At 34.0% G+C, this 20779-nt stretch overlaps 2 protein-coding genes across 6 annotated transcripts; one reads left to right on the forward strand and one right to left on the reverse strand.

The window, feature by feature from the left end:
- Nucleotides 1–3863: 3863 nt before the first annotated feature.
- On the reverse strand, nucleotides 3864–14431 carry LOC129298075 (uncharacterized). Of its 2 annotated transcripts, none has more exons than XM_054936483.1 (11): nucleotides 13968–14431; nucleotides 13633–13747; nucleotides 13417–13539; nucleotides 12846–12966; nucleotides 11328–11456; nucleotides 11039–11148; nucleotides 10757–10940; nucleotides 9858–10058; nucleotides 7949–8188; nucleotides 7619–7817; nucleotides 3864–4199 (listed from the first exon to the last, which is right to left on the reverse strand). In XM_054936483.1, exons 1-11 carry the CDS (start codon nucleotides 14035–14037, stop codon nucleotides 4186–4188), a joined length of 1506 nt encoding a protein of 501 aa, XP_054792458.1. In that variant the 5' UTR covers nucleotides 14038–14431; the 3' UTR covers nucleotides 3864–4185. The 2 variants fall into 2 exon arrangements, with proteins under 2 accessions (XP_054792458.1, XP_054792457.1); XM_054936482.1 differs by having other exon boundaries at nucleotides 3864–4221.
- LOC129298074 (pentatricopeptide repeat-containing protein At4g19191, mitochondrial-like) lies at nucleotides 14079–20142 on the forward strand. Of its 4 annotated transcripts, none has more exons than XM_054936478.1 (4): nucleotides 14079–14204; nucleotides 15365–15459; nucleotides 16058–16109; nucleotides 17717–20142. In XM_054936478.1, exon 4 carries the CDS (start codon nucleotides 18165–18167, stop codon nucleotides 20127–20129), a length of 1965 nt encoding a protein of 654 aa, XP_054792453.1. In that variant the 5' UTR covers nucleotides 14079–14204; nucleotides 15365–15459; nucleotides 16058–16109; nucleotides 17717–18164; the 3' UTR covers nucleotides 20130–20142. The 4 variants fall into 4 exon arrangements, with proteins under 4 accessions (XP_054792453.1, XP_054792456.1, XP_054792455.1 ...); XM_054936481.1 differs by having other exon boundaries at nucleotides 17731–20142; XM_054936480.1 differs by lacking the exon at nucleotides 14079–14204 and adding an exon at nucleotides 14247–14264.
- The last annotated feature ends 637 nt before the right edge of the window (nucleotides 20143–20779 follow it).

The raw sequence follows: 20779 nt of genomic DNA on the forward strand, positions 1-20779 counted from the left end.
ACTTCTAAATTATTAAAACATGTTACAAATTTCAAATATAATCAAATATCTGCCACAATCAATAAACATAACAAAAAGTTTAGTATTTTAAAATCCACACATTACATAATACAAGTTTATTCTAAAGCCCTCACCCTCTAAATTATACATCTCGTACATGTGGCCAATTAATGATTGAAGCTGATAATCACAAACTGTCACCTTACCTTAAAGTTGTTTCTTTTTTTTTTTTTTTTGCCACAATTAAAGCTGTTTTACAAACATCACAGGATACAAGGTTTTCTATTTAAAATATTTAATAATCTTAACTTTATCATTTAGGATGTATCTGGGACCACCTACCCCTGTTCTTCAAGTTTTATTTCATTATTTTATGTTACCATTTTTTATAATTTGTATTGATTAAAAATTATTTTTTAACTAGAAAAACATGCAAACTTAATAAATCTAAAGCATAGCTTAAAGTGAACTTGCTCAAATTTAGATAACGGCTAAGTAAGTTTGAGAGCTTTCATCAATAAAAAATAAGCTCATTAAACATAAATATTTATTTGGTTTTAATAATCAACAACCTTTTTTTTAATTAGCTAGGTAAGATAAGATGGAGTAAAACAAAAAAAATAAGCAAGCTAACCTTCTAATCCACAAGTTAACCTGCTATGAGTTTGGATTATGCCATGTGAACTAAAATAAACCTGCATTTAAATAAGTCTATTTTTGCCAACCCAACTCACCACAATTTGGCTAATTAGTGGGTTGAGCCCACCTCCAAAAACTTGATAAGCTTGATTTAATTTTTTCCCAAAAAAAAAAAATTGAGCAAGGGTATAGTTAGAAAAGGGAGAATTTCAATTAAGGGCCATTGTGGAGACTTAATTTCAGGTGAGTCCAAATTTTTTTTGAAATTTCAATTTAATTCAAAAGAAAAAAGTCAAAAGACTTTTAATAGTGAAAAGATCAAAATACCCTTCACTTGATATACAAAATCACTAGTTGTTAGTTTTCTTATTGCACTTATTAATTTACCTATATTACTTCTAAATTACATCTGTTAGTCACACAATTAATAATTAGTTGTTAATTTTTTAACTTTACTTATTAATTTATTAATATTAATTGTCAATTACAGAACCCGTCAGTAATTTATAATTGATATTAATAAATCATAAGACATGTCAGTACTTTACACTTTATGTTAGTAAATTAATAAGTAAAGTTAGTAATTTGACAAATAATATTGTTACTTATGATTGAACAACTAATGCCAAGTTTTATATAACTATTGACATGCCAACTCATATAATTTGTAACTCATATGTGTAGATTAACAAATGGAGTAAGAAAATTAGCAACTAATAATTTTGCATGATAAATAAAGGGTATCTTGGTCTTTTTACTGTCAAAATTATTTTGACTTTTCTCTCTTGAATTAAATTAAAATTTTAAATTTTTTTTAAATTTACTTGTAACTGAGTCTCTATTGCGATCCTTAACCGAGATTCTAAAAAAAATTATAAAAATTACTTAATATTTTATATTTTGGATTAAACAAGATTTTTAAAAAATACCTTACATTATATACCAGAGGGAGTAAATCCAAAATGCAGGAAAGTTGCATTGGACAAAACACTTACTGCAATTACACTTTATGATCTACCGTCTTCCAAATTAAAAAAAAAAATGTATTATTGTTCTGATTTATGCGAACTTCATGCAAAAGCCATCTGTTTCTGTCATGTGGGCATGTGAAAACATGCCCTCTGGGCTCTTTCTTCCTTTTGTTCTCACAAATTTTAATGCTGCATTATTAAATACTAATCATGTTTCTTTTGATTGTCAATTTGTTGTGACAATGAACAAGGGAGAAATTTTTATATGGATCTAGTACATCATATCATGCATACTTTGTCTAATAAAATTGTATCAATTTAATTCAATAAAATTTTATATATCACTATTTTTAATATTTTCATTTTTGAAATAGAGTGCTTCTTTATATCACACCTTAATTAATTCATAATAATTTAATGAAAGGAAAAATATAATTTCTTCTAATTTTCTGATATTTTGATATAAAATAAGTCCAACAATTCTCTTGTACTCTCCCTAATCCTATTTATAATTTACTTTTAGGATGTTTCACCAAAATTAAGAAAAATATTAAATCTTATTAACTTTATATTAAAATTTAATAAGTTTTTCCTTTTATCTCTAATAAAAACAAAAAAAAAGTTATCTTTACTATTTTTCCTAGCATTTAATAATAGTACAAAGGTAAAAAGAAACCAAAAAAAAAGTAAAATGTCCTATAAATAAAATTAAAATTAATCCCTCCTTTAATGTGAATAGAACCAGAGGAGTAGATAGAGACTGGAGAGAATATTATTGTGCGTACATAGAGGGTTGACTATACATGGGATAATGACAAATAAGGGCTACCATAACAACAAAACGACACTAAAACCTTAAACTTATCACAGTAAAATTAGCACCATGCTTTAACTTGAACATCTCTTATATATATATATATATATATATATGAAACAACTTGAACATCTCTATTCCATGCCAAGTTTGAAAAAAAACTAACTACTATCCTTGGACATCTGTTTTCATGGCCAAGTCACATTGATCCACACCCAATATGAGATCTGATGAATAGCAGCTGACTTCCAGTAATCAAACGCCCACCAACAGACCACCCACAGCCAAGAGAAAGTATAGACGATCATAACAGGTTGAGCTTCTTGTTCAACAATACTAGATTCTTGAAAATAGATATATTAAATGTTTAAATCCACTACAATCTCAGCATTTATTACTGACTCTTCAGTAAAAACTAATTCACATGTTTTCAGTTTAGAACCTAAAGAAAAATTGCTTTTGGCTCCCAGTACAGAAGAACTTGTTACAATTTGCCACGATGCATAGCCAAATGACTTTGCTAAAAAAAAAAAAATGAACATAACAAAGCTATGACGATACTTCCTCGATGCTTTCTCCATGCTAAAATGCAAATAGTCCTAAATTTTGGACCCATTTAGTTTTGTGACTTCCAACATTTGGGAAATGTAGAATGTTGTTTAGATAAAATATCATTAAATTAGAAGTACATTTGAATCACATTTAAAACATCCTTGAAAATCCAGTTAGCCAATATAACCCTTACTCGCTTTTAACCTTGATTAAATGAACTTTTGCCCAACTAGTTGACAAAACTAGACATCATTTTACTTTAAAGCTCATTTCTTTAGCAAATGTTTTCTATTATTTATCATTATTTTATTATACATGTTTTCACAACTTTTTTTAATTTCACATTATTTTATACATTTTTATTATATATTATTCAAAATAAAAAATTTATATTATTATGTTATTTAAATTTTTTATCACATTTTTAATATATATATATATATTTGTATAACAAAAAGTACAAATCATTATAAATTAATTTCTTTAAAATTATATATTTAAAAATACATTTTACTATATATAATCTAAACAGTTTTCAATTGATCAAATTGATTTTTAAAAAAATATATCCAAATATAAATATCATTATAACAACTAACTTTCAACTTTTACTAAATACTTTTTCTGTTTAAAAATATAAGATATTTTTAACCGTATCTCATTTTTCAATAAAGTAATTACCTACTTTCAAACTAACCCTATCTTTTCATATTTACCTCCATTAAACACTTTATAATAAATATAAAGTCACTATCAATAAGGGCATTTTTTTTTAAAAAAAGACAATGATTATATCTTAAAAAATTTAAAATACCTTATATTTTTTAACATCTAACTCCTCAAAAAATGCCTTATATTTTAAATGGATGGAGTAAACTTTGAACAAATTGAAAATCAAACACGTATTTTATTTTACAACACACCACAAAGGTAAAATGATAAACCAAATATTTATAAAAAAAAAATGATAAACCAAATTCAAGGCAACGCACAAAAAGAAAGCATCAGCATTTCATTGAGGGGGAGGGTGGCGGAGAGGCAATTGCTCTGGGATTTTCATCGCAAGAGCAGCTAAATATAAGCTCTGATTTCACAAAATGAGTGGAGGACCACAAGTGATTTCAGGCTAACCATGATACTTACATCAACCTTCCTCCCAGTCTACATCATCGTCCTCTTCGTCATCTGCTGTCGCCTCGGCTTCCACATTCAAGTCATTGACCCTGTAATTCTCATTTGCATTGCCTTTAAAATCCAGCCCCAAACACACGTTATTAGACTCAGAAAGATAGCCACTAAAACATAGAAAGAATGACAATTAAGTTCCAGAAGATAGAAATAACGATAACTAGATCTTTGATAAAAATTTTTGAAAAAAAACTTGCACATATCAATTCAAATAGATGAAAATTCGAGAGTTCCAACTGCAAATTAATCATTTAAATTCTAAACGTAAGACTCAATTTTTAATTAGGATTTTATTTACAATTGTCTGTATCAATATTTACAATTTATTTTTCAAAAATTTTTGTCAAGGACTTGTCTCTCATTTCTAAAACAAATACAGGGAGGAGAAAAATTTACCCAAAAAATTCAGAAAGGGACCATCAATATATTGTTTAATGCAAATTCCAAATTTCTCATGACAGACACAGTTCAAGGGGCAAAAGATCCACCCGGACTGACTGGTGATGGACAGGACAAGTTACGCGGTCTCACCAAAATCTCAATATGATATACACATCTGGTTCCAGTGCACATCCCTAAGATGCGCATATTTATCTAAACTATTTTATAATTTGATTTGAAAGATCCATATCTTATTTTTTTTATTAGATTAATATAAAATATAAAAACGGCAGAGAACTGCACCACTTGCAAACGGCGTATAATGTGGCTCTTCTACGGCACGTATATTTTAAATTTTAAAAACGAAAAATTCAAAAATAACAACAATCCTTTAAATATTAACAAAACTGATGGCTTAATATTTAACTACGAAAAGATCCGTCAAATTCAAAACTAGAGACAACCCAAATAAAATGTATAAAAAATGCACATCCATAAAAATGTATATCACAAATCCAGATCCTATAATATACCCACGTAGAGGGGAGGAGGGGCTATGAGGCGGAAAATCTACTATCATCAAATGCTAAGTGATAAGGTGGCAGAAGCGGGATTGTGCTAGTTCGGGATAGAACCCGAAACACAAATAGGAAATAAAAATTGGAACAAAGAAATGTAGAGATGAAGATAATGAATGATAACGGTCAAGAAAAAGGGAAATTAGAACACCTACTTCTAGCAACTTAACCTTCGAGACACTACAAGAGTTGATCAAACTCTTGATATCAACTCTTGATCACGCCAACATACCTCAAGATTCCCATAAGCAAGCACAGCTCGCACAGAGTTTTATCAAACTCAAGAGAAAATTCTCATTCATACTTGGTTAGAAGAGTACATAAGGCGGCCTATTTATAGGCAAGACAATAGAAGACTCTAAAATTCCTAACCCTGGATGACTCCCTCCATAATGGCACCATCTCCTTGACAAAAAAAGAAGATTTCTTATTTATTGGAGATTCAGCAATAATGGTTAGATGAGAGAATTTAAAAATTTTCCTAATAACTAAAGTCTTGCTCCTTAAGTCAAATCACTTAATAAAGCCATAATAATAAAAAGGAATCAGAATTAAAGCTAAAAATAAAAAAGGAAAACAATAAACAACAACAACACAACAACAAGCCTTGATCCCACTAGGTGGGGTCGGCTACATGGATTGCAAGATGTCATTGTATTCTATCATTTATCAAGCTTTTAGAAATATTATTAATTAACAGATCGCGTTCAATAACTTCCAAAAGTGTTCTCTTAGGCCTTCCTCTACCTCTCTTAATTGGACTCAAAGTTATATGTTCCACTCTTCTCACTGGTGCCTCTCCTTGGTCTTCTTTGTACATGCCCAAATCATCTCAACCGATTTTCTACTACCATTTTTTTCTCAATAGGTGCCACTCTCACTTTTTCGCGTACGTGCTCATTTCGAATTTTATCTTTACGTGTATGTCCGCACATCCATCGTAACATTCTCATCTCTGCTACTCCAACTTTATGCTCTTGCTGTCCCGTTAGAGCCCAGCATTTACTACTATATAACATTGCCGGTCTGATAGCAGTGCGATAAAACTTTCCTTTAAGTTTATTAGGCACTTTACGGTCGCAAATAACTCCTTTAGCTTTTCTCCAATTAAACCACCCAGCTTGAATTCTATGTGAAATATCTCCACTGATTTCGCCATCATTTTGAATAATGGCTCCCAAATATTTAAACTTTTCCACTTGAGGTATAATTTGATCTCCCAATTTCACTTCCAAATTATTGTCCAATAGTCTTTTACCAAATTTACAATATAAATATTCCGTCTTACTTCTACTCAGACGAAAACCTTTCGACTCCAATGTCCTCCTCCATAACAATAAGTCTTAAAATTCAAACTTAGGCTAAAGTAGGAAGCAATTCAAATTCACATTGAAGGCTTAAATATGATGAAAATCACACCTTCTCTCTCCTCATTTATGATCATAAATGGAGCCTTCTCCTCTTCAAATCAGATCATAAATGGCGCCCCATTCTTGACCAAAATACCCCTCAAGTTTATTTAACACATCGTGAATTAAATAGGCTTGGATCGTCACCAATTGGGTTTGCATCTTCAAGGACATGAATTGTTAATGTTGTAAGCAAGTGTAGACCTTGTTCATTAGATTTTTTGAATGTATGAAGCTTATTAAAGAACATGGGCTCAAGCTCTTGGACTTCTTTAATGAGATCAATTAAGGCCTCTTTCATAGCTTTGGTCCGGGCTTGTCATTGAGCCTCTTATGCTTTGTAATGGATCCTTGAGCACATTAGACTTGAACTCGTAGAATCCCTTTAGGCTTAGCACGCCTACTAGCTTCTCTTGGGCCTTAAGCACGCCCTCTTTCTCTTTATGTGAGCCACACTTTATGTGTGGTCCATCACTAAGGTGGATGAATCCTCCCACAGGTGCCATAGTGATTTATAATTTAGTCAATAGTTCCAAACATGATTCTAATGATTATTCGATATGGGAATATCTCACTCACCTATTCCATAGGTTATTTAGATCCTCAACAAAAGAATTATACCCTCCAAAATTTTCTACAAGATATTGAGTTTTTCCGATCCTACCATTATCATAGAAATCCATCAGCTCATAACAAGCAGCACCCACTGCTATTGTGCCACGTGACCTAAAAACTGCAGCTACCACCGTCATTACCATAATGACACTCTAACCAATCTCTGTGCCAAACATAATAGTTCTTCCAGTGCATACTATGTAGAGTTATTTCTCACATTAAGACTCCTCAGATTACCAAGAGGACAACCAAATTTTCACCACCCAATGCCATAAAACAATTTATAATCAAAACTCATCAATATAATACAAGCGTGACATTTAAATTAATATATTTGTCAGGTTGTTTCTTTGGAGGGGCACCATTTTTTGGGGGGCAAAAATCAGCAGTTGATGTATCCATAATTTATGTAAGATTTCAAGTCAGCATTCAAATTTTGGTCCTAATCAAATCAGAAACACTGATGGTTACCTGAAATTGGAGCCTCCTCCCATTCAGTATCATCATCTTCCTCACGTTTTGATTTCATCCCGACCTGACGGTGTGCAGTACCACCAAGAGGATCCTCAAACGCATATGTACTTGATGATGGCTCTTTTGCTTTTGCAGCCTCTTCCAATTCTTGTTGTTTTCTGAGTAATGCTGCATAATAAGCCTTGATGTATTCATCCTATAACTAGACAAAAAACAGATCACAGTAAGAATAGTCATTCTTAACACTTTCTTGGGGCAGAGGTAGAGACATTAAGTGACAACCAACTATAACATCAACAAAAATAACATTAAATTGATTGTACGAGCCTGTAAGCTTTTTTTATCATCCTGTTCAACTGATGACTTTTTGTCATCTGAATACTGTGCTGTAGTGGAAGTTGAAGCCCTATCTATCTTTGTCTCCTGCTTCACTTGTCCACGCTGTTCTCTTGTAAGACTCATCCCTTGCTTTATCATCCACGGTGGTAAAACCTTTAGAGATGTACTTTCAGCTACAGACTTAATATCCTCTCCTTTGCCTTCCGCTCCATTAAAGTCAACTACAACCTGTCACATCCAGTAATAGATTGCTTAGCAATCAAATTATCAGAATCAGGGTTTCACAAAACTGAACAATGTCATAGACATAACAATGAAATAACTTGAGAAAAACCTAGGCGTTGTGATTCAGATTTATTCACTAGTCATAATGTTTATCAAATGTTGAAACCAAACTACACCGAAATTGCACTATGTTGCGCAATTTGAATGCACATCAGATCTTAATGATTGCTAAAAAGTAGGTCGAACTTAAATTGTCCAAGTCCAAAATCAACAGAAGGAAGTCTGACCATGACAATATGATACAGTGGTCATTAAAAGATGAGTTTTCTGCTACAACGCATAAATCTTCTAAAATCGGTCACACCATACTAAATTGACAAAGTATTACACACAAAACCTACTACTACAAATAAAGAAAGCCATTGGTATTAAATATCCTTTTCATAGGACAATATAAGAATGTAAGTTATGCATAACAAGTCTGTCATGTCCACCCCTTTTCTGATGAATTAAACATACTTTGACAAACCAGGAAAATTTCTTCAGCAAACACTTGTCCTTGATCGTTGTTTGACCATTTAAAAAAAAAAAGCAGTGAACCAAAGCCTTCAGTATTTCAGCATTCAAGCTGCGTTCGCATTGGGTGCCCAGTGAGCAACCCAAGCAGTGAAGACTTGAGAGAAAGCAAAAGGAACTACGCAGGAAAAGTATATACAAGACATATTGGACCTAAAATGATTAGACAACATGGCCGAGAAGAGAATTGGGAGAATGTTAAGGGTCAACTCATGGGAGGCAAGTCATAATATTATGGAACTTGCTATTTTTCTCTATCAAGGACATTGTCGATAAAAGTACTAGTTGCTATGAAGTTCCTTGAGTCACGGAGTGCAAGACCAAGAGAGCAACCTTGTGAGTTGTGAGCCACAATGCTGTACATAGGTATTTTTCATTTTAAATTGGGTACAATATTTATGTGTACCAGCCTTGATATGTTTCCCTTTTGTGGTTTTATTTGTAACTGGCTAAAACCATAATGGATAATATCTCTTATCTTTATCCAGAGTAATTAAATTCTATCTTAAAATTATTATAAATAGAAGAGGAGGGAGGGGCTATCACAATGTGCATGAGTTCTACGCATATGCAAGCAACTCTTTCACCATGTTTATACTATTATCTCAATTTTTTACACTCCCATGTGAATGTGAGGTGATAAAAAGCAAGCTGTAGTCTAACTACCAAAGGATCATCCATGTTCCCGATAAATTTCAAAACTACCTATATCAACACTCTACCTAGTCGCATATTTATGAACTGAAAGATTCAATTATCAAAATTATATTAAAAACTACAATTTAAACCAGGGCAACCATAACAGCTATCTTAAAGTTTATTAAAGCTTCGGATGGCCAAATTTAAAAAAAAAAAAAAAAAGCTTTGCATGCCCATTTGGAATAATAAAAATCAAGCAGTAGTCTAACTACCAAATGCTTGATCATCAATGCTCCCACTAAATTTCAAAACTACTCATATTAACACTATTTATGAACTGATAGTTATATATGCTAGAATTTAAACCAGGGCAACCATAACAAGACACATCCTTTTACAAAAAAAACCAAGTGAAATGAAAAGATATATCGCTCAAACTCAAACATGAAAATGTTACCTTAGTATCTCCACTGTAAGGCATCGGCGTCCCACCATATCCCAGACCATGAGAAATGTTAGAATCACCAATACTGTTGTCTCCATTGGCTGCAAGCCCAGAAGCTCTAGCTCTAGCCTCCCATGCTTGAAGACTGCCAAATTCTGGAACAGGCAAGTCTTTCACACGAATGAGTTGGTCCATCAAAGGCTTGAGCTGTACCTGCAATCCATTTCATATATGTTAAATCAGCTGACATTGACATGCAGTTTCATGATGAATGGCTGCATCTAGACAGAAACCAGGTAACATGGTGCACCAGCAGTGCCATAGTCAAGAAACATTCATTACAACTATACCTAGGTGAGGAACACCGATGAATCTAGGCAAGTGATGTGGAAATGTCATAAAATTCACTTGTCATGAAAGGTACAAGAGACTTGTGCGAACTCACAAAAGATAAAAACTTCTGTTATCTGTCATGACTTGCACATAAGAAGGTACAATTCCAATGTCTCCACTATTCTAATTCTAAATATCTTTTTAAATATTAAGTATTTTTTATATTATTTTATCATGTAAAGATTTGATAATTATTTTAGCAGCTAGGATTCGTAATTTGGGGCAGTTGGGCTGACTTAGAATTTAATAAGGCATTCGAATAAAACCTTATGCTTAGTTTTGTAACAGCATGCTAGATCTAGGGTTAGAATATCACATATATTCCATTAAATGTGTCTATCCGTTTTGTCAGTTGTAGTTGCTCCCCTTGATTATTGAAATACCGAATTGATCCTTCAAATGTAAGATTTATTGATTTCCTCTATTTCTCCTTCCCATTCTGCATCACTATGCTCTATCAGGCACATCATATGATGAAAAGTATACAAATAAGCACCACAATAAAACTATAACAGAACCTCCATATTTTGAAGCATGTCCTTTAACTTCTCACGGCGGCGGCGTCTTGCATTGTCATCTGCATCTCCCCCTTCTTGTGCAGCTAACTTGTCAATTTCTACCTCAAGTTTTCCATTACAACTTTCACAATGGAAGTCTTCATCTTCAAAAGATATCAAGCGTAGAGCATCCAAGGCATTATATCTAAAATAATTCAAATTCTCAAATATTATGACGAAAAACTTCATATTAACAAGTATGATTAGAATTATGATAATGCAATTACAATGAACATCCAAAACCTTTTTCCACAGCTGGGACATAGATATTCTTGAACTGTGTTCTTGTTCTCCAATTCATCTTTCAATTTCTTCTTCATGCGATGCAATCTGTACCTAACCACATCATATATCTGCAACAAATTTCATCATGACAGTGTCAATAAATAGAAAAGTGAGGATTTGACGAGCAAGTAATTTTAAAATATTGTCAAAGGAAAGGGAAAAATAATTTTGATTCCCCCCTCCCTCAGCAGTAAAAGCCCCCACATATAACCCAAAAAAAGAAACATTCAAGGAAAAAGTAACAGACCTGTGCATAATCCAGACAACAGTAAGAATGTGTGTGCAGCTTGACCTTTTCTTCTCCCTCTTTTGGTGCCAGTGAACCATCAGTTGTAGCAGCTACAGAAGCACTGTACATTTTTGCACCTTTCACAGTCTAATAGAAAACCAAACAAGATATGACGTACGTAGGTAAATGAGTACATGACTTTATAAAATCATTGATAATTGATACTTTTGCAAAACTAAAGATGACAAATAATAAAACTCTTCCTGCACCATCAGAAGGAACTGGGGAAGTTTCAAATTTTTTTGTCGTCAAATAGGAAGTTTAAAATTATATACTGCATTTTTAACACATTGTGTAGAGTTGGAATAAAAAGAAAGAATTCTAGCAGATAACGAAGAGAAACTAGTTTTTCTTCAAAGCTTAACAAACCTAGTTATTCTTCAAGATCTAAAATGTCTAATAAGCAGACCAATGAGTAAGATGGCCAACTACATCCAGCAGAAGAGCAATTCAAGCAAGACAAACAACTGCATAGTGAATCAAATGAATTAGAAAAGAATAGATGCATCTGTGTGATGTGACTGGGTCCATCATGTCTGACGACAGGAACAAAGAGATCGAATGAATGGATAAGCAACAAATAATAGGCATTTCATAGACTTCACAGAGATTGGTAGAAATTTCAGCTGCCTGAAAATTGATAAAAAAAACTGGAATGCTATAGGATGAGGATAAGAATCTAGATTGTTGATACTATTATAAGTTAACAATTGTGTGTGACTTTGGTGGGTGTTAACGGTGCACAAAAGAATGGTAACTTGAGTTGTTTTAGGTATATTAATAAAATCATTCATGGTTCAAGGGCATTCACTTAATAGCTTATTCTTCCAGGATGAAGTGGTCGATTACCAAAGCCCACAATTGACAAGGAGTTGGATCCTTAATGTCCTATTCCTCATAAATTAATATTTTAGCATAAAGTCAGATGGCTGGATCCTTTGACCACACTGTTGATAGAGACTTATTGCTCTGTTCTCGATACTTATTATCTAAATTAGTCCTGCCTAGTCTATGCCTTCATATTTTGATGTAGGGAATGTTCAAGATGAATATGAAATTAACGCTGAAAAGAGAATAGCAAACTATTGGTCTAAAGCTTTTCCCTTATATATGGCCTTCTGTAGTATCCTTACAGCTTTTCTAAAGATTAATAAAATAATAAATTATACTTGTCACTCATTAGTCTTCAGCTGAAAATCTAAGCAATGAAACGATATGCTGTACTTTAAAATAAGCTATTGAAAATTGACTCTGCAATATAGGAACCTGATCAGTGTAGATTACTTGTTACAAAAGAAAAATATAATCATATTAAGACACGGAGATGAATAAACAACATGGCTAGACATGCAAAAAAAAAAAAGAACCTATGATATCTAAACATGTATTGGAATTTAAAATCGCTGACGGTGATGGAAAATAAAATAGCAATGGTGTGCATAGACTCAGAATCTTATCTATCAAGCAAGATGATACCTCTTTTCTATGATCCCGAGTAATGAACTTCTCCTCTTCAAAAAACCGCAGAGTACGACGAAGTTGTTTTGTGTGCAATTTAAGGTCCTTTGCCAAGTCTTCTTCTCTAACCCATTGTCGTCTGGAGAAAAAGATCAACACACTTAACCAAAGGACCAAGAACATGCCTTCTATCCTTTAGCTACATAAGTCAAAGTTCAACCAATATTGTGTTCTGTAATTCACTGCCAACCCAAAATGCAGTAATGCACCAAAGATTCAACACCCAACAAAGACTAAGACCTTTATTTGATATTTAGCAAACCAAACAAGCTGTCCGCTATCCAATGATCCTAGAAAATATACCAGCATTGGCCCACACAAACACTGCCACTCCTCCAGTTTGTTGTTATCGTTTCATTTCAGTTGATTTAGGTTCACTTTTCACATCCTGTTATTTTATTTTGTTTGCTTTTATCCTTAAAAAAAAAAAAAATCATAGGCATACTCGCTGCTGTACTATTTTCACAAAGGAAACAGAACGCACAGCATTAAAAGCAGATAAACACAGAGACAATAACAAAGGCCGAACCTCGTGAGTGCATCGAGCACCACTACAGCAATGCCTCTGTTATCACTCCTACCCGTTTTAGGCTGATTATCTCCTTTGCTTGTCAGATCATCGTAGAAGGCCCTCGCTGCTAGTTTAAACAGCCTAGGAAGATTCATCGAAAACAAAAACATATTTGAAGCAAGAATCAAATCGAAAAACAAGTTTTAAACCATTGATCATGAGAGAGAATCGTACTTGTTGAAATGTTCTTTCATTTTGTAGATACGGAACCCGACAAAACTATTGCGCCAACGGCCGAGCTCACAGATGGAGAGAGGCTGGAAGAAGGCGCTGGACGCATAAATTAAAGCTTTGAACAAAAATTAGCGGGAAAGATATTATCGATTAGGAGGAGAAAATTAACCACTTCACTAGCGGATTAAAGTGAAAGAACTCGTTTAAAGTATTGAAGTCAATACAAATAACGTGAATTCTATTCAATTCCGTAGCCAAGAAGTAAAAACAGTGCAGGCGCACTGGTTTCGACGCAAAAAGTGAGCCTTCAAGAAAGAATTGAAGCCAGAGCTTACAGAATGAAGACGACTGTTGATTATTGGAGTTTGTAAGAGTGAGACTGCAAGCAAAGAAGGCAGATCGCATCAGATGGCCCGTTTAATGATTTTGGGCTACTGGATAGGGGAAGCCCATTTCATTTTCATGTGGCTCAAGCAAGTCAATCTCAAGCCCTTGACACACCAAGGGCGAGACACCGGCACGGGCCAAGCGGCATTATGAGACGACAATCGCACGCGCCCACGGCGACGGAGGTAAGCGACGGTCCTTATTTGATCTTCCCTGTTGTTCCATGTGTTCGTTCGGTTTGTTGAGTTAAGCCTTATCCGTGCTCTGTTTGATATTCTCTACTCGATGTTTTTGCTTATTGTTAATCTTTAATCTTTAAATCTTCTCTAAGAAGTTGGAAAATTGGAAGGTCCATGGTGAAAAAAGTGAGTGTGAGACCCATAGTGAAAAATGAATGAAGAATGTGGAAGCTTCAAGATACCGTGTGGGATGTTCATTGATTGCATATAATTCAGTGACATGCAGGCGCAAAAATGGGCGCCATGTTTGTGATAACAGTTTTGATTGTATCACTTGACAGCTACCAAACTCAGAATTCTTTATTATTTTCTTTAACATTGTCATTCACATCGAGAGTTAGAAGTGGAATCTGATTTTAACTTATCTTCTATTCTTTTTTAGTCGCTTTAGCAACTTAAATGTTTGCTGAATCAAGATCTATTTTTTAACTTGAATGCTTCCTGCAATATGAGCCTCTGTTTTTTTGAGCTTGGACGTTTCCTTCAATTCAGTGTGCTGTATAACATTATGCGGCTTATTCAAATGACCAATCTTTTAAGTAAAATGGAATTGTATGTAATGTATCACATTTGGGGGTTTCATTTCCAGGTAGTCAGTTAACTGTTTTCTTGATATGTGATTGGTTTACTGTTACAAATTTCTTTCATTTGCTTCGATCCCAAATTTTTACGCCTATTGTTGTCATTTGCTCTCTTTTTCTTTTCCTTTTTATCATTACAAAAGCCTCTTGAAGATTGTGCAACTTATCACCCAAAGAATTCAAACTTCGATGAGCACAAGCTTTTGAAGTTTAACTTGCTAGTGGAACATAGATTTTTTCCCCTTCGACTGGAAATCTTGCATCATTTGCGTTTTTTAAATCAGTTTTTCTCATTTTTGATTTCGAATTGAAGCCTCCATGTCTTATTTTCTTCTCATTTCACCTCAAATTGCTCTGTTTCAAATTTTTTCCCTTATTTGCTTTTCTTAAATCAGCTTTTCTCATTTTTTATTTCGAGTTGAAGCCTCCATCACCATGTCTTATTTTCTTCTCATTTCATCTGAAATTGCTCTGTTTCAAATTTTTTTTCCCTTATTTGCTCTCTCGATGTTTATGTTTGTGCAGTAAATAATTACTGTTCAGATGATTGGATTTAAGGTGAAAGGATGGGTCTAGTGGACATCATTGGAAAATCAGAGGAAGATGCTTCCTTCCTAATGGTACTTTTTTTTTCCCCCTATTTCGTGAAATTGATGGTTAGTTCATTAGTTTTGTTCTTCTTCATATTGATAAAACTCAATTTAATAATTGTTTTGACGGAAAAGATGATTCTGGCAGATTGAAAAATGGCTTAAATGTTGTATAGAAGACAGCTTTATGGAACCCTTGCTAATTTCATTATGAAACGAAACGTTTTTTAACCAAGATAGGGGTTAAGAGCACATCTTGCCACAAAAGCATATCCTAACCAAGATGTTGGTAGCCAATTGATAGAGAATATTTCAAAACCTTGCTGAACGCAATTTCATGCATCACGGGACTGTTGAAATCATAGTGGTTATTTAAGGGATGGAAAATGGTGTTGTGTAAAAAGAATTGAAATTCGTTGTGTAAAAATAAACTGGTTGAATTTGAATTTTATAAAATGATTGGATTTTAATTTTTCTTAACCAGCAATGGACCATATGTCATTGTCCCAGCCTTTATTCTTAGCTTCTCATTCTCCCACACTGATTGTTGATATAATTTCTAGTTCTCTTTTAAAAATATCATGCTTATTGTTCTTGATTCATTGGCATTCTGCTTTCCTATTTCAAGGAGAAACATCGGACTTGGAGTGGATGAAGAGATGCAATTATTTTTTTCTCAGGTAATCTTCTTCATTAAATTTTCGTTGAATGTGCAGTTTTGACCTTTTCAATGCCCTATTTTTTCTCCTATCAAACTCACGCAGACCAAATGGTTTTCTAATTTTTTTTCACATTTAATTTGTTACTCCTCTTCTATATTTTGGTTTTTTATATCTTCTTCTATATTTTGTTGCTATCCATGTTATATGCAATTTTGTACCTTTTGAAATGTATATTCAATTTCATAGGTTATCATTTATATTTAAATTTGTACCAATGGTTTGAAATTTGAGTTGATAAATAGATTTGAAACCTTCTTGCTTTTTGAATGTTAGCCTGAATGTCAGGTAACTGAATGGGAACAGTTTTTCGGGATGTGCCAGAGTAGGGGGATGCTTTATGAGCCTTTACCACGCACTACTCATCAGATATTCCTTCAGCCACACGCTAAACAAATTGATTGTCTCTTCTTGAGAGTTTTTCATGATTTACAAATTGTAAGATGTTTTAAACTTTCACATTTTAATTTTTTTAATGTTTTGAAATCCTACTTTAATATTTATCCTTTCTTATTTCTAAATTTTTTAACCTTTTCCATTGTTCAAATAACAGATTTCAAATTTTCAGTTATGTAAAAGAAAAATAAAAAATTGTTCCCATATGGCTTATGGGAATTTGAAAGGATACTGCTCTACTCTATGTTTGGAGTATCATATAGATTTACTTCAAAAAATCCTGCTTTTCGCATAGTAGATGGTTGCAGTACATTTTCATAGTCAAATCTATAACCTAATCTTATATTCTCAATATCATTGTAAATTTATGATACATAGCGTTATGCTACATGCCAACATTTATTTTTTATGGTGACTGAAAGTTTTCATTTTTTTTAATAGCATCAGTTTACATGAAGAGATTTAGCAGTGTGATAGTTATTAGTTTCTTATTTCTTCCACTCTTAATAGTTGGCTTTGATTGCACCATATTGTTTAAAGTAAGTCTTAGATTCTGTGTTTTGTACACTAATATTTCCTTTGCATGCTTTAAAGTAACTCTTTCCAATTTGAGTTTATTTTATAAAAGCCATATGAGATGCTAGCATGTTTTTAGCTCTTCCTTTTCTGTCTCATTAGGTTAAACAATGACATGTAATTCTTTGCTTTTATTCCTCTGTTATTGGTTGCAAGTTAATAAATTGAACACATGACTAGTGAGACTAGATTGTTACGTAGCTAAATTTAAGCTGAGAGATAATGCAAGTGAGTGATTTTTCTTCAGCACTTGAATAACCATTTTATTTTGGCAGGAAAGAAGTGTTAGTGATTCAACTTGTTATATTACTTTGCTCATTTTGCTTCATTCATTAACATTGTTGAAGATTCTAAAATCGATCTATCCCTTTGCTATTCTGTATTTTATTTTCATTTCTTTTTGTTTGGATGTGATGGAGTTTGCTTACTTGTGACACGTGCTGTGTGATAAATCCATTGCTTTTTGTTCAGCTGTGGTCGAGTTTGCTTACTGGAAGGGATATGCATGTTGAAATTTGTTGCTTTATTATAATGTTTGGCTATGATGGAAGTTTGTCTTTTTTTTATGCGTATCATTTTAAATTTGTGTTTTACAGTTTGAAAACTTCAGATAATGTTGGGTGATGTTCTTCACCATATCTGGATTTTTGCTGATGCGCCTCCATTGGATGCAATTATGGATACGAGAGTAACTGGATAGATGAGCAACTTGAAAAGGGAATGGTACCTTGGATTCACAAGAAAGATTATGGCCATTTACAGACTTTTGCAATTTGGGAAATTTGAAGCAAGCTGAACTTTTGAAAAGAAATTTGGAGTATATTACTTTTCGTTCCATTACTAAATACCCCATAGTACAGGGATGATTCTAGTTCATCCTTATTGTGTGCCCAATCTAATGGAGATAATTGCCATTTCTGCATTGGAAAACTGAATTATCATATTTGACACTATAACCAGCAAGTTCGAACTTGCTCTAAGCAGCCTATAAGAGGCTTGAGTTAGTCTTGTCTTCAAGATATTCTATATGCACAACAATGAGAAATGGTCAGAGTCAGATTCTCTGTTACGGCATGCCTGAAACATTTCTGCAATTTCTATACCCTTTGTCAGTGGAACTCCTACATAAGGGAAGCTGTGAACCAAGGCCATGCGGAGAAGGCCCTTTTTCTTTTCCGTCAGATGAAGCAAAAGGGTGTCCAACCCAACAATTCCACGTTCCCCTTTATAGCCAAAGCTTGCGCCAGACTCTTAGATACCAAACAATCCCAAATCATCCATGCCCTTGCCATGAAATCATGGTTTCAATCAAATGTTTTTGTGCAAACTGCAATGGTTGACATGTACATTAAATGCCACCAACTTGAAGACGCATACAATGTCTTTGTTGAAATGCCCATGAGGGATGTCGCTTCTTGGAATGTTGTATTGTTGGGTTTTGCTCAGGCGGGTTTCCTTGAACAGGTTTCTTGTCTTCTGCATCAGATGAGGGTTTCTGGAGCTCAACCTGACTCCATAACTGTTTTGGCTCTGAGTCATGCTGTTTTGACTACGAAAAATCCTAGATTTGTTGGTGCTATTCATTCTTTTGGAATTCGGATTGGAACTCTAATTGATGTGTCAGTGGCTAATACTTTGATTGCTGCATATGCTAAATGTGATGACTTGGTCTCAGCAGAGACAATGTTTGATGAAACTGATATTGGTTTAAGGTCTGTTGTCTCCTGGAATTCCATGATTGCGGCATATTCAAATTTTGAAAAACATGACGAGGCTCTAAGTTGTTACAGAAGGATGCTAGATGGTGGGTTTTCTCCAGATATTAGCACCATTCTCAATTTGCTTTCATCTTCTGTGCATCCCAAAGCACTTCTTCAAGGTATGTTGATTCATTCTCATGCCATCAAGTTAGGCTGTGATTCCGACATATGTGTTGTTAACACACTTATTTCTATGTATTCCAAGTGTGGAGACATTCATTCTGCAAGATTTTTGTTTGATGCCATGTCTTACAGAACTTGTGTTTCATGGACTGCTATGATCAATGGGTACATTGAGAAAGGATATATGGATGAAGGATTGGCCTTGTTCTATAAAATGGAAGCAACTGGTGAAAAACCCGATCTTGTCACTGTGCTTGCTTTGATCTCAGGTTGCGGCCGAACAGGAGCTCTAGACCTTGGAAGATGGACTCACGCTTATTCCATTTCCAAGGGATTGAAAGATAATGTTGTGGTTTGTAATGCACTAATTGACATGTATGCCAAATGTGGAAGTATCGATGATGCTCGAGAGGTTTTTCATAACTTGACTGACAAAACTTTGGTCTCCTGGACAACTATGATTACTGCTTGTGCTCTAAATGGAAATGTTAATGAGGCTCTGGATTTTTTTGCTGTGATGGTGGACATGGGAATGAAACCAAATCACATATCATTTCTTGCCATTCTTCAAGCTTGTGCACATGGAGGTTTACTTGATGAAGGATTGGAATGCTTCACTTTGATGACTCACAACTATGGCATATCCCCTGGTATAGATCACTATTCATGTATGGTTGATCTTCTCGGTCGTAGAGGACAACTGAAGGAAGCTCTGGAAATTATCAAGACCATGCCTTTTGAACCTGATGCTGGAATTTGGAGTGCATTGCTCGGTGCTTGCAAGCTTCATCGTAATCCGGCAATGGCCCAGTATGTGTTTGAACAGCTCTGCGAAATGGATGCTCAGCGGGCTGTTCCTTATGTGGAGATGGCTAACACATATGCTTCTGCTGAAATTTGGGATGGAGTTGCTGCTGTGAGGAGGAAGATGAAACATCTTAACGTGAAAAAGTCTCCAGGACAAAGCATAGTTCAAGTGAATGGAAAATCTAGTATGTTCACAGTTGGAGATAGAGATCACCCTCAAGCCTTGTATGTATATGATGTGTTAGATGTTTTGACCTTGCATTGTAAAAGAAGGATATGGACTCATTCAGAGGAGATTTCTGAACTTGAATGGAATTGAAGCCATCACAGAAGGATAATGTCCACTATCATTGGTCAAGCATTTAAAGTTATTAGCGCACAGTGGATAAATAACAATGACAACAACAATAAGTCTTATCGCATTGAATGAGGTCAATTACATAAATTGGATAACGTTATGGTGCTCCATTAGCAGCCTAGTCTTTGGATAAGAAAGATTTATAGCCAGCTCCAAACTTAAATAAAAGGGGAGGGTTATGTTTGGCCCTCGATAGCCATTGGATAGTGGATGAACAAGTAATTGTTTTTCCCTTGCCTTGAATATTTGTTGACATCACTGGTCATGATTGATCTTTAGCGAAGAACAACCCTGTCGAGATTGTTGCTGGAAGTTATTTCTGGTTTGGGCAAAGAGAAAAAGAAAAAGGTTATACTGCCACGTAGTTCATTTTGCCGAGCTCTGACCGTGTTGTGAAAACAAAAACCAAATTTGTAGGATCAAATGCATATGCTTTAAATTTGCGTAAGAGATTGTTAGCGCCAATGTAATGATTTATGAACTTTGAAAATGCAAAGCAACTAGTACCCTTCATTCTGAGTTATAAATGGTGAAAGAAATACTTAAATATTTAACAAGACTTAAGTGTGCGTGTGTATGCTCTCTACTTGTTAGTTCACTTTCCTATGCTC

This window comes from Prosopis cineraria, unplaced genomic scaffold (genome assembly GCF_029017545.1).
Source record: "Prosopis cineraria cultivar Desert tree isolate PC_DT_omini unplaced genomic scaffold, ASM2901754v1 PC701, whole genome shotgun sequence".
In the NCBI taxonomy this organism is placed as follows: Eukaryota; Viridiplantae; Streptophyta; class Magnoliopsida; order Fabales; family Fabaceae; genus Prosopis; species Prosopis cineraria.

Coding starts and splice junctions, on each gene's coding strand:
- LOC129298075 (XM_054936482.1), bottom strand. CDS start 14,037: ATGCGATCTGCCTTCTTTGCTTGCAGTCTCACTCTTACAAACTCCAAT. Junction 11,457..12,845: donor CTCGGGATCATAGAAAAGAG/GTATCATCTTGC, acceptor GTTTTCTATTAG/ACTGTGAAAGGTGCAAAAAT. Junction 11,149..11,327: donor GTTGTCTGGATTATGCACAG/GTCTGTTACTTT, acceptor AATTTGTTGCAG/ATATATGATGTGGTTAGGTA.
- LOC129298074 (XM_054936478.1), top strand. CDS start 18,165: ATGGTCAGAGTCAGATTCTCTGTTACGGCATGCCTGAAACATTTCTGC.